The 13,859-nt window shown below is 40.8% G+C and overlaps 2 protein-coding genes across 2 annotated transcripts in view; one reads left to right on the plus strand and one right to left on the minus strand.

The window, feature by feature from the left end:
- ctnnbl1 (catenin, beta like 1) overlaps nt 1-13,859 on the plus strand; it is an 82,571-nt gene that overhangs the window by 52,249 nt on the left and 16,463 nt on the right. The window lies entirely within an intron of this gene.
- LOC146610687 (zinc finger protein 862-like) lies at nt 9,799-12,611 on the minus strand. The gene has a single exon (XM_085344465.1). It carries the CDS (start codon nt 12,143-12,145, stop codon nt 9,875-9,877), a length of 2,271 nt encoding a protein of 756 aa, XP_085200591.1. The 5' UTR covers nt 12,146-12,611; the 3' UTR covers nt 9,799-9,874.

Raw genomic sequence — 13,859 nt, forward strand, 5'->3', positions numbered from 1 at the left:
CAGACATGGTTTTGTATTGTCCACCAGCTAAATCACACTGCAATATAGATGTTCAGATTTCAGCTGCATTTCCTGTTTGAAAGGATTGGTGTTTGCGTTCAAAAATACAGTCCTTTTTGGTTTTTTTGGAGGGATGGGGTAGATAAGGTGTGCGGTTCCACACAGTGTCACATCCAAAGCCATGAGGGAAGAGACCTAAAATACAATCACAGTCCTGCTGATAACAATATGACAGTTTACAGAAGAATGGAAAGTTTGATAGCTGTGTGAAAGTGACCTATTGAGCTGTCTGCGTGTGTATATGTCAGCGCATTGAGCTGTGGGCTAGACGCAACGATAGAGGGCTAGAGATAGAAGATAAGTGACCGAGCAGGGGATAATGGCTTGAATGGAGAGAGAAAGAGCCTCAAAAAGGTTGGAAGATAAGAAAAGACATAGTTATACTTTAAATATCTCAACAGATATATAGTCAAAATAAGAGGAGATGGTGTCATAAATGCAAGGAGAAAGAGCGAGGTTTGAGTGAAAGCGAGAATGACAAGGGGAACCGGGGTTTGGCTGGAGACAGATAAGTGTGAGATTCCTATCTAAAGATGACAGAAGATTAATTTCTCAGACAGGCATCTTTGGTGGGATTGCCAAGAAAAGACCAGACAGTTTGACATTTTCTCTCCATCTCTCTTTCTCCTTTTCTCTTCTCTCTCCCTGCCTCCCTCTATCGTTCTCTCGCCTCTTCTTCCGTGATGGTGGAAGTATGACTGCGATAACATGGTGATAAGAAACATGTCTACGTGTGCAGCTATCTTTGAAGCCACATGGTTTTGCTTCAGCCAGTTCAGCCTTCATACTGTGAGCCAGTTTGTCGCACAGCAACAGTATTCTCTTCATTTTACACTGAAAAAGAGAATAATTAAAATATCTAGGCTCTGACTGGAGGTTTTTTCAGCTAGTAGTCATGAGCTCAAGTAAATCACATTGATAAGATGCATTTCTTTATTCGAGTGCACATTTTTTAGGTTGAATCAGAGCACTGTTTTAGTTTCCGTGTTGGTGAGCATTATTCACCTTTTATTTTTGCTTGCAAAGGAGCACTTGTACCATTTATAGACTTATAGTTATATGAATATAAGTGTTTAATGGTGTAGAGCAAGGGGGTCCAACTCCAGGCCTCAAGGTCTGGTGTCCTGCAGGTTTTAGATGTGTCCTTGATCCAACACAGCTGATTTAAATGGCTAAATTACCTCCTCAACATGTCTTGAAGTTCTCCAGAGGCCTGGTAATGAACTGATCATTTGATTCAGGTGTGTTGACCCAGGGTGAGATCTAAAAACTGCAGGACACCAGCCCTCGAGGCCTGGAGTGGGATATTCCTGGTGTAGAGCTATATATTGGCATGCATATTGTAGCCTGAAGCCTCTAGCATGTAGCAGGGATATGAAGTACTTTACGGTGGGGTGGTGCTGTCTGTGGACCCAAAGTCATTTATAGACTGAAGTGCTTTTTGTCACATTTGGAGTGGTAACACTCATAAAAGGTTAAAGTGAAAATAAGGGCATATACACTCAGGTAGGATGGGTGTTTAAATGATGTACGGTTGGTGCTAAGGGGCCAAAAGTGTGCAAAGAAATGATCCCCCACAGCATTACATCATACATTACATCCATTGATACTGTATAGATCTATGTTTTCATGTTGTTTACACCTTAATTCTTCTAGCAGTCTAGCTGTTCTCCTCTGACATCAGCGAGGAAGTTTTGCTGTGTGTAACTTATGGCCTCACGTGTACCCATGAGGCCATGATTGTTCTCTCCAGCTCCTTTTGACATGTCATTTTAATTCACAAACCATAGAAATTCCATTAGTGTTTTCTGATTTGATCACTTCTTCTCCTTAATGTTGGACAACAAATGATACTGCGGTTGCAGTGGTTTCCTTCCCGCTGGTCCGACATCCAGTCCTGAAAACACCCGAGTGATATTTTAAGTCTGTGTGAATCCAAATGCCACGTTACTTTAAATAAGGCGATAAAGACGCCAACCCAGTTCTGTCCAGCGCCTCGTCAGAATCGACTGCCGTCAGCAGCAGCAGCGTTTTATCTCTCTCCGCCGTGCTTTTTGGTTTCCCCTAGTTAAGCCTGTTTTTAAGGGGCGGTAAGCAAAATGTTTTTCCTCTGCAACATATTATCCACAGATTTCTCAGGAGGATAGCAGAGGAAAAGCTGCTGCTGCCTTTTCTCTGCATCTCCAGCCCAGTCCCTTTCTAATAAGCTGCTTATTTTCTTTCCACCTTGGTATCTCTTTCTCTTTTCTTTCTATCCCACTCATTCTCTCCTCCTTTTTCTTAAAGCTGTTTTTCATCCTATCATATTTCCAATTTTCCTTTTTCTGCATTAAATTGCGTTTTTACATACCTCTAATATTATTATTCTACTTAATTTCCATACCCCCCTTTTTCTTCTACCTCTCCTTCTTCCTTTACTTCCTTGTGAGCAGCTTATGTATAAAATGTATTTCTTGTTGTGCATCTTTTCTCCTTCATCCTCAGTTTCTGTTGCTATATCACACCACCTCACTCCTCACACATCTTTCTTATTTCCCTCAGTTCTCCTTTCCTCCTCTCCCTAATGCCGCTGCTTTCAGTTCTCTTCCTTTCCAAACCTTCCCTTTGCTCTCAGCTTGTTGGTAACAGCTCTTTGAGATTGATGAAGCTCAGCAAAACATGGCTGAGGCCGACCTCAATACTGTAAAATGCCTGAGTGCACTTTCCTAGCTCCTAAGAACTCAGTTGCTGGCGGTGTTGTGTGTGTGCATGTGTGAGAGAGAGCGAGTGTGGGTTTCCTTTACTGGTCTGTAGCAAGTACAGCAGAAATGAGCTAGTTTAGCTTTAGTGACAGTAGACATTTTCAAAGAAAGTCTGTGTTAAGTTGGAATTGGTTTTGCACCTGGATGTGATATATTTAGTTTTCTTAAACGTCCTCCAAGGATAAATGTTTTCCCTCACTCGCTCTCCCTCTCTGTTTCCTGATTCATACACGATTCTTCAGTGAAATTTTGTTTGTGTCACAGCTTGTTTATCTTCCTGTCATCATTTCTCTTTCTCCTCTCAGCTTTTTTTTTTTATCCTCATCTGTTATTCTTTCCCTTTAAAAGTCACCCTCCATTCATATATTTGACTGTTTAGTCCTCAGGGATTTAGGACTAAAAATTACCTTTAACCAGAGTGTGCCCAGCTCCAGTTTGGACTGAATTATTTAATGTTAACAGGTATTAACTTTTCAGTCTTAATTCAAAAAGACATGTCTCTCATTTCTTCATCTACTGTGTTCATATAAAAATAATTTCTAAAGACTAATACATTTTAAAGGGGAAAAAATGCTGTTGTATTTACAGGTAATGTTGCACTTCACAGATGGAAGTATTGTGGTATTATTTTACCAAGCTGTAAACTTAGAGTCAAGTGTCAGATACACAGAGACCAATTTTTGCATCTCCTTGTTAAAATCTCTTTCTTTTACCCAGTGATCCAATTTATTTTAACCAACACATTTATGTGGTATAGAAGTGTCACAATCACTGATTTTCACTACATGATTATTGTAGACAATAGCAATGATATGACCATGATAGCTTTAAAAAAAAAAAAAAAAACAATTCCCCAGATGTAAATATTTAAAATATGTGGTTAAACTGGTATCAAGAAATGTGAAGCAGGTGAAAATACAACAAAAAACTGCAGTGACTAAATCAGGCCATCCAAAAACACCTCTGAGTCAAGGACATGGTGATGGAGTGAACAGGTCAGCGATAGAAAGGAAACAGGGATGAAGAAGTAGCAGAAAGAGCAGACAGAAAACTAGTAATTAAATAAATAATTAGCTAAATCAAATCTACACCCATGTGAGTGACTCAGTCAAAATTAGCAAGTTTGTTGTGGGAAGTTTCAGTTAGTATGTGAGAGGTGAATGCCGATAGCTATAGTCACCTTATTTCAATTAGCCATGAGGCGAGTGGGTAAGTTCAGGCATCAGTGCAGAGCCGTGCTAAATTGGTGAGTAAGTCAAACCATAACTGTTCTGTTCATGTGCACTTTGTAAAGAAAATACATTATGATCTGATGTCTATGTTTAATTGTTTTAATATATAGTGGGTACTGCCAATACTGGTGTATCATGATGAACTTAATTAGGTCTAGCACTGAATATGGCCTAATGCAGCAATAAAAGCTTCTTTTATTAAAGATATACACTCAGTGGCCACTTAACTATTTACTCCTTGCTTGCACACGGTTAGATTTTTTTCTGCCTTCAGACGTACCTTATTTGTTCACTGTGATGACACATTGAAACATGAAATATTTCTCTAAGATTTTAGTCTTTATTGATATCATAGCATCATGCAGTTGCAGCAGATTTTCAGCTGCACAGCCATAATCCAAATCTCCCATTCCACCACATCCCAAAGGTTCTCTGATTGAGATCTGGTGACTGGGGAGATTAGCTGAGTACACTGAATCATTGTCATGTTAAGGAAAACAGTTTGAGATGACTTGAGCTTTGTGATGTACTATATTATCCTGCTAAAAGCAGACACCCAGAGATGGATACGCTGTGGTCATACAGGCATGGACACGGTCAGCAACAATACTCGGACAGGCTGTGGCATGTAAACAATGCTCAGTTGTTACTAATGGGCCCCAAGAAAGTATCCGCCATACCATTAGCCTGATTCTTACAAAGACAGAAACATTTTTGTGGGGTTTTTTTGTTGTTGTTGTCGTTTAAATGCTGCTTATGAAAAATTCTGACCTAACCACCAGAATGTTGCAAAAGACACTCTCATCAGGCCAGCCAGTGTTTTTCCAATCATCTATTGTTCAACTTGACACCCAGTGTGGTATTCTGCTTCCTTATCCTTTCTGTCTTCAAGGTTCGACAAGGTTGTGCATTCAGAGTTGCTTTTCTGCGTACGCTGGCTGTAATAAGTGTTAGCTTGAGTTACTCCTGCCTTCCTGGATCAGTCTAGCTATTCTATTCTGACCTCTAGTATCAAGAAGGCATTTTGGCCACTCATTGGGCATTTTATCTTTTTCAGACCATTCCCCTTAAACCATAGATATGGTGATCATCTGCTGTGGACAATCCCAGTAGATCAGCAGTTTCTGGAAAACTCAAACGAGCCTGTGTGGTGCAAACAACCATGTCAAATTCAGAGTCACTTAAATCATCTTTCTTCCTCATGTTGATGGTTGGTTTGATCTTCAGCAGGTCATCTTAACCATATCTACATGCCTGAATCAATGAGTTTGCTGTCATGTGATTAACGGCGAGAATGTATCATCTAAACTGAAAATACTACCAAACTGTAATATTCTAATGATGCCTAAATAATACCTATTGCAGTAAACAACCTAATATTGGAAATAGTTGCGTTACCGGGTGTGAATACTCTTGATATATTGTAACCATCAGTTGTTTGTATCTGTTTTCGAGACAAAAATAAGTGTAGGTAAAAGTCCAATTGGACCAGTCTCATACACTGCGAGGCAGTCCCTGAAGGACCCATAAGTAGGTTAGGGAAGTGCCCGTGTGAAGCCATTACGTAGCTTTAAAGTGGAAAACACAGATAATCCCCCCCCTCCCCCCCCCCCCCCGCTACACTGTGAAAACTCATCAGTATTGGATTGAAGAACATGACAAAGAGCCTGAGGTGTTGACCTGGCCTGCAAACTCCCCAGATCCCAGTCCAATCAAGCATCCATAGATGCTCTGAACCAAGGCTGATCCACAGAGACCCTCCCTGCAACTGTCAGGACCAAAAGGATCTGCTGCCAACATTCCAGTGCCAGATTTCCACAGCGTACCTCAGGAGGTCTGTGTTCATGCCCTGATGGGTCCAAGCTGTTTTGGAGGTCTGATGTATCAGGTGCTATAGCCTTCCCAAGGACTCTGTTGGACACTTTTTTGGGCTTATTTGGTAGTTTGGGCTAATATGTTAAATTTTTTTTCTCTATTTTCAGCATCACGACACCAAATAAGGTAATATGTTTGGTTCTAGAAGAAAACGGTAGCCTTAGAAAAACACCTTTTGTTGGTTTTTCTTTTACTCTTTTGTTACCGTCTTTGTTACGATGTTTGCTTTACTTCCCCAACTCTGGCTAAAAGCAGTGCGCCGCTGCTTTCCTGAGTCTTTGATTGAGTCATCCAGTCAGGGCTAACTCACAATCACAACTTAAAAGATAAATTACAGGAGAAGTGTAGTCCTGTTCATAAAAGAAACATTGAAGGAAGCTGTCAAAGATCGAGAACACAAAGCTGCTTGAGAATGAACACGGACAAACTGTGTTTTACCGTCAACCATTTCAACATTTGATCAGAGCTCAGCACCGAATGTGTTGTTTTTGCTTGTAAATAGCCCCCACCCCACCCCATCTTCCTGTAACACTGCTGTTTTGCGTTTCCCCACTTTGTAAGCAAACGATAACTGATACAAGCCCAGAAGCAGATGACTGTTCTTTGGCTCTCTCCATCACAACTAGAAATCAGCATGTCAACGTGTGTTCTCACAAAGCAGTGTTTGGTTCAGATTTTTCCTTGTGAACCTCTGCATCTCTGTTTCATAATGAGGCTATCTAACCCCTCCTTCTGGAGTTTGCTTAAGCTTCATCAAAAACCATTAGTTCCTACACACACAGCCACAGTGGGTTTTTGTAAATTGCTGACAAAGAAATCACTTTAATTCTGCATCGAAGTATGCCAGCAAAAAAGAGAGCACCGGAATAACAAGCAGACACACACACACACACACACACACACACACACACACACACACACACACACACACACACACACACACACATACATTAAGGAGCACACTAGATAAAGGCTCTTGTTCAGAGATATGTACGCTTATGAACATGTCAAACAAAGACCCAAACAAACCTATGTGATTTCCAAAAGTATGCAGACTGTTCTATAAATCATACACATGCCATCACACAAACACAAGCACAATGCAGCTGAAAATCACTGCTTATTACTTTGTCTGTACTGTAGCCTAGCTGCCAGGCTCCCCTGAGGTTGCAGTAATTGACTTGTCCAGTCCCTCCTTTCAACACGTTTTTCTTCCTCCGCTTCTTCTGTCCGGTGTTTGCCAGAGGGACCGAGCTGACACACAAAAGATATTGGTCACATTGTCAAAACTTACGAGTGAACAAAACTCTCTCGCTGTAATGAATCCTGCCACAGTGCCTACGCCGGTTCAGCTTTTAATATCCCAAATGTCCACTTCCACTGCTTTCTATAATAAATTGTAAATGCACGTCATGCTTCTAAAAGAACTTCCACTCTCTCACACGTTCGTAGGTCTTTCTTGATCTGTCGAGCTTTTCTTGCTGTTACTGTAAAGTGTTGCAGGTGACTTTTGCAAAATTTTTATTACTTTTTCTTTTTGATGAGGCCCGTTGTTGCTGAAGTGTAACTAAATGGATTGTGGATCATGGGTTACGGAAAAGGCCTTTAGAAGTAAACGTCACACATTAATTATGTTAAGTGAGTTACAGTTATAGAGTTTAAGGCTTTTGGTTAAAAACTGCTTCTAGTCCCTTAAACCCCCCAAAAAGAGGGGGGGGGGGTATTCATATAGATAAATGAAAAACTTTCAGTGTTAATTCACCTAGATTTGTATGTTCTGTAACTTAGATTGGAAGCTGGTTCCTCTGTGTGCCAAAAAATGCAGTTCTCTATTGGGCACTTGAGGCTGGCTCTGAAAGCGTTGCAACCCCCTTAAACGTTCACGTTAAAATGACATTTAAAAAAAAGAAAAAAAAATCAGTTCCTTGTAAATGGTTTTTATATTCTGCTTTTCAACTCTTAATACTCAAAGTGCTGTATACAGCTTGCCTTATTCACCCATTCATACATGCACTTTTTCTATGCTTTTTCTACCTAAAGGCTTTTCTATCTACATTCACACACCTTTATACTCTGATGAATGCATCAGAGAGCGACTTTGGATTAATATCAGGGATATTTGTCGTGCAGACTGGAGAAACCAGGGTTTGAACCACCAACCCTCCAATTAGTAGAAGACCTGCTCTACCTGAGCTACAGCTTACCAAAAGTGTACAGCTCCTGGTATTCCCAGGTGGTCTCTCATCCAAGTACTAACCAGGCGCAACTCATTTAATTGAATTATCTGACAAATAATATTGCTTTAAGTGTCATAGAGCCCATCAATGAAGGTTGTTCTTCTGTTTTGATGAGTGAAATTATTCTTAGTCATATGTGTTTTGATAGATTAACATACCAGAGTGCTGATCTTAGCTGTCTTATGTCAGCAAAGAAAACCTTGCACACATTTTTCTGTGACAACATAAGCCTAACTGCAATTTTCTTTCTTTCTGTCATCCTCCATTGGTGACATCATGGCTTCTCTTGCCTTGACCGGCCATATGTACACTCTAAAATTATACACTAAATGTGTTTTGAGTCTGGGCAGATGCTTTTTCTATTAGAGGTTGAGGTGATAAAGTTCTCAAAATTAATATTAGTAGCTGCCAGGATCATACTGAGGAGGAGTTTTCTGAGCATTTCCCTCTTCCTCCTCTTCTGTCATTTTGAAAAACACCTCTCTCTCCTTGGCACAGTTTCTCAGCACTAAATAAATTAAACTGAGCCTCTGACTGTGGAAGCAAATAAAAATGATGCAAATCTGATACTTCACTGACATTAAAAAAAAACATTTTGCACAAGTATGATATTAAAATGTCAGGGACATTAGCTGACTTGGGTATTTTTCCCCCTATTCTTGTAATTAATGAAGCCTAAACCAGGGGAAACCATGTGTAACCTGTTAGTTTCTTTTGGATTCACTAATTAAGTCAGTCATGCACCATACAATACTTGTAAACTGAACTTAATAACCAGTTTTCAGCATACATGGCAGCACTCCAAATCAAGTATTTTTTAATCAGCATCACCTGTCATGTTTCAGTTCTGCTCTCTGAATCATTCCAGGTAGGTGTGCTTTATAGTACAAGTAGAATAGTTTTACTTTTTTTTGTTGTTACTTTGTTACTAGTAGCTGGCTGCAAATGTTGCAAAACATATTATGTGTTCCCATTTCTTTAGCTGGAGTAAAAAGAAATGTCAATGCTAACACAGTTTGGGAGGCATAAAATAATATTTTTGGGCCAACAAGGTGATTACTAAGAAGAACCAAAAACTTGGTGTATCTGAGCATGCTATGTAGTTTGTCTTAATTGGTCAAGTGGAGGACAAAAGAAGATGTGGGCAAACCTAAAAATCCAATAAAGACCTGACAGAGGACCTGTGAGATGCATCTGGACCTCTAGTTGATTTATCTGCTGTTCATCTGCTCCTTATCAGAAGTGATGTCAGTGGAAGGATGGCCATCAAGAAGCCATTCTTCAAGAAGGGAAATGGGGAGAAGAGGCTGAGGTATGCCAGATTACACATGAAAGTCGGTGACAATAAGGCTTATGAAGAGAGGTACACCCATTTGTAAAACACAGTTCATGGTGATGAAAAGAAAGAAACGTATGGTCATAAAAAACTAGGAAGAAAAAATTAAAAACAGAAAATGGAATGCTGTTCAGGGCTCGCAAAATTTTAAAATCCCTGGTAGCCCTTCGGGCAGACACTCTTTAGTTTTTGGTAGCCCGAAATAAATTTGAGTAGCCCGAATAAAAAAAGATTATTTTTATTGTATAATATTGTAAAGGAAACAAAACATCAATCAAAAAATTGTTAAAACACAAATTACAACAACTGTGTAAACATTACAATCAACTCAAATATCTGGTTCTAATTAAACAGAATTTTCTGTGAACTTGTTAGAACTGTGTAGAACATGAATTAGTCTGTGTCAGATCCTGAATCTGAAATTTCCACTGAAGTCTCGGATGAGAAAATGCCACTCGACGTTGAGGGCATAGCATCTCCTTCATCAGCTTTCTCTTCCTGTGCATTGCCCTCCATTTCACTGCTCTTTGTTCTTGTCGGGGTTTTATGATCCAGGTGTCTTGAACCTTTTCCAGAAAACATCCAGAAACGAATCGACTTGTCAGGGCAAAAAGATTCAACTGTTTCCCCATTAATGGAGAGTTGCATGCAGTCATTCAGTGTTTCAGGGTGTAGAGAGGTACGATGTGTTGTCTTCACTCGGTTCATGCAAGAAAATCCTCTCTCACAGATGGCTGTCGATGGACTAAGTGTCAGCATTAATTTCACCAGCAACAAGATATGAGAGAGATGTTCTGGATTCTCAGAGAGGAGATCTCTGTACAAGCAATCTACTTTGCGACCCCGGCGTTCTGCAAGCCACACTTTTAGATCCATCCATTCTTGTGGAATTTTCTCTTTCTCTTCTGCATCTAGCAAACAGGCAAAATGTGTGACAAGATAATCCACCTCTTCATCCCCATAATTTGCTAGTTCTTCTCTGGGGTAGGGAAGAGTGGAAGGGTCAAAAACCTTGAAACAAGAGAGAGGCTTTTCATGGAGATTTTTAAATCTGTTGTCCATGTACTTGACTGTGTTGTCAATAATCTTCTGGATCTCTGCACCAAAGGTGTCTTTGTCTGTTCCCTCACCTCTTCTAGCAGGTCGCTGACTTTTTGTTAGCTGAGTTCCACAGTAGCAAATGCTACCATCCTGGTTCGCTGTGAACTTTGTGTCCAAGGTTTTCTGATATTCTCCTGGTTTTGTTTTTAGGCTGAGTAAGCGTGATGTTGTGCTCTCAACTAACTGATTTGTTCGTGTGATGTTTAGGTTATCATGCTGAAAATCAGTAGAGCACTTGGATAAGATGGTACTGTAGTCCAACATGAAATGCAGGAAGCGAACAAATTTCTCAGTCTTCATCTCCTGCACCACCCCCTTAGCCTTGGCTGCATCCTCGGCTTTGACATCACTTCCTTCTGCCATGTTCTCCATATGAACAACAGTGGGAGTGTAATTTTTTTCCACAGCCTTTAGACATCTCAGCCGGCTTGGAAGCCACCGTGTGCTCTTCAGCCCACTGAAATGTGCCAGCCTCTCATTTAGCAGTTCACTTATTTCTGTCAGCTCTCTTCGCTTCTTTGGGGAATAGTAGTACATCTTAAAGATGGTTTTCAGTGTATCTTCAAATTTCACCAGGTACTCACAGCCTTTCACGCTATCCAGCACGGCTAGCTCTAGTTTGTGTGCCACACAGTGGATTGTTATGATGTGGGGTATCCTCTGTTTCAGTCTCCCAGCTACTCCTGTTTTCTCACCCATCATCACTGCAGCACCATCAAAATTTGCACACACTACTTTCTTTTTCCATGTGTCCTCTCTGATACCCATGGTGTTCACTGCTTCATCAATAGCCTCTAAAATACCTGCAGCATTTGCACTCTTGACTGGCTGACATTTGATCATGTATGTGGCTATGTCACCATTATCCCTCACATACCTGACGTGAACCAACTCCTGTTCTATTATACCAGTGTCTGTACTGCCATCTGCAAGAATGGATAAGAACCTGCTTTCTTGAATTTCCTTTTCAATCTGGTCTCTTGAAGTTTGTGCTATTGCTCCAATAAACTCTCTGCAAGCATGGTCATTGAGGTAAGTGGAACCAAGATCTAGGCCATTTGCTTTCTGAAGTTTGCAAAGACTGCTAAATTTTGCCAGTGGTAGTTCACTCTTTGCAACATAGTACGCAGTTCTAAACAGCTTTTTCAGGACTTCTTGTTGTGCTTGGTTTATTTTTAGTATGGTTTTTGCAATTGGTGTTTGTTCTGGGACAGATGCTGCAGACTGAGCACCAATGCATTTCTTGTGATGCAGAGATTTCTCATGAGTTCTGATGGGGTCTTTCCTAAAATTACTGGTCCCAGTAACAAAGGCGCTTGTCGACTCAGCAATAGAGGGAAACTCACGACACACCCGGCAGAACATCATGTTATTTACCTTGTCATATTCCAGCCACAGAAATTCTTTTGTCCATGAATCCAAAAAACTGCGCTTTCTTTTTGCCTCGTAATCTGATTTATCATAACTTTTCCGCTTTGTGGTAAGCCTTTCTTTGCCTGTCCCTTCTTCATCCTGACCTGTCTTTTTTGGCTCAGCAGAACTAAAATACCTGCGTAAATCCATCTGTCTTTACACATGCCAGAGATTTTTTTTTTTAATTCTCTGCGCAGTCAACCTCTAGCACGTTTAAGCTTGCTGCGGGAGATTTCACGTGCCACGTTTGAAGAGTAAGCTAGTGAGTGATGTTGTGTCCTGTCTGACTATACCATATTGCACCACTAGAGGGTGGTGTCGTGAAATAAGAGGAAAGTGCAGTCGGGAAATTGTAGAGTTAGAATATAGTTAAGACGGCTATCTGATAACTCGATATGTCTCCCTGTTACCTCTACGATGTAAAGTTATGTGCTGCATTCATTAAAGAGCACTGTTCTTTGATGAGGACTCAGCTAATTACTCAGCTACATTTGCGAAAGAAAGCAAAGGCATTGTCATATATTTTTACTTCCTATGATAGCCCGACGGGCAGGGCTGAGATAGATTTTGGTAGCCCGACTGGAAATATCACTAGCCCCGGGACGTCGGGCTAGCGATTTTGCGAGCCCTGCTGTTGATCATGGACAGGCCTGCTCAGAGCCCGGATGTCATCATTATTGAAGCAGCGTGGGATCTTAACAGAAAACAGAACAAAAATCTGCCAACATCCAAAGAAGAGCCTCGACTGTCCTTTAAGAAGCCTGGAGAAATATTCCTGAAGACTACTTTTAAAAAGCTTGCCTAAGAAACTTCAGGCTGTTTTGCAGAATAAAGTAGGCATACCAAACACTGACCTTGAAGCTTGTTAGACTTGTACAAACTCCATCCTGCTGTTAAATCACAAAGTCTCTTACACTGACATGCTATTTTGTTTCCCAGCTTTGCAGCATGGTTTAAAAGGGCTTCCACAAAATAGTCTTGTAATGTAGTCCTCAGAAGAGGCAGCTTTTCAATGTGATTGATCTTAAAGGAGAAGTCCTTAGAGATTAAATCATTTGGGTCTGAAGGTCATGGGGATACCCATTAGCTTGATGCTGAAATCCATGTTTTGTTTTTTGCTTTACCGATATACATTGGGGCAAAAAAGTATTTAGTCAGCCACCGATTGTGCAAGTTCCCCCACTTAAAATGATGACAGAGGTCAGTAATTTGCACCAGAGGTACACTTCAACTGTGAGAGACAGAATGTGAAAAAAAAATCCATGAATCCACATGGTAGGATTTGTAAAGAATTTATTCGTAAATCAGGGTGGAAAATAAGTATTTGGTCACCTCAAACATGGAAAATCTCTGGCTCTCACAGACCTGTAACGTCTTCTGTAAGAAGCTTTTCTGTCCCCCACTCGTTACCTGTATGAATGGCACCTGTTTGAACTCATCATCTGTATAAAAGACACCTGTCCACAGCCTCAAACAGTCAGACTCCAAACTCCGCCATGGCCAAGACCAAAGAGCTTTCGAAGGACACCAGGAAAAGTATTGTAGACCTGCACCAGACTGGGAAGAGTGAATCTACAATAGGCAAGCAGCTTGGTGTGAAAAAATCAACTGTGGGAGCAATCATCAGAAAATGGAAGACATACAAGACCACTGATAATCTCCCTCGATCTGGGGCTCCACGCAAGATCTCATCCCGTGGGGTCAAAATGATCATGAGAACGGTGAGCAAAGATCCCAGAACCACACGGGGGGACCTGGTGAATGACCTGCAGAGAGCTGGGACCAAAGTAACAAAGGTCACCATCAGTAACACACTACAACGGCAGGGAATCAAATCCCGCAGTGCCAGACGTGTTCCGCTGCT

The sequence above is a fragment of the Diplotaxodon limnothrissa genome, linkage group LG20 (assembly GCF_057381915.1).
Source record: "Diplotaxodon limnothrissa isolate DT_005_m linkage group LG20, D_limnothrissa_male_GT1.1, whole genome shotgun sequence".
NCBI classification, from domain to species: Eukaryota; Metazoa; Chordata; class Actinopteri; order Cichliformes; family Cichlidae; genus Diplotaxodon; species Diplotaxodon limnothrissa.

What these genes read in the sequence shown, in the direction of transcription:
- LOC146610687 (XM_085344465.1), bottom strand. Translation starts at nt 12,145, where the DNA reads ATGGATTTACGCAGGTATTTTAGTTCTGCTGAGCCAAAAAAGACAGGT.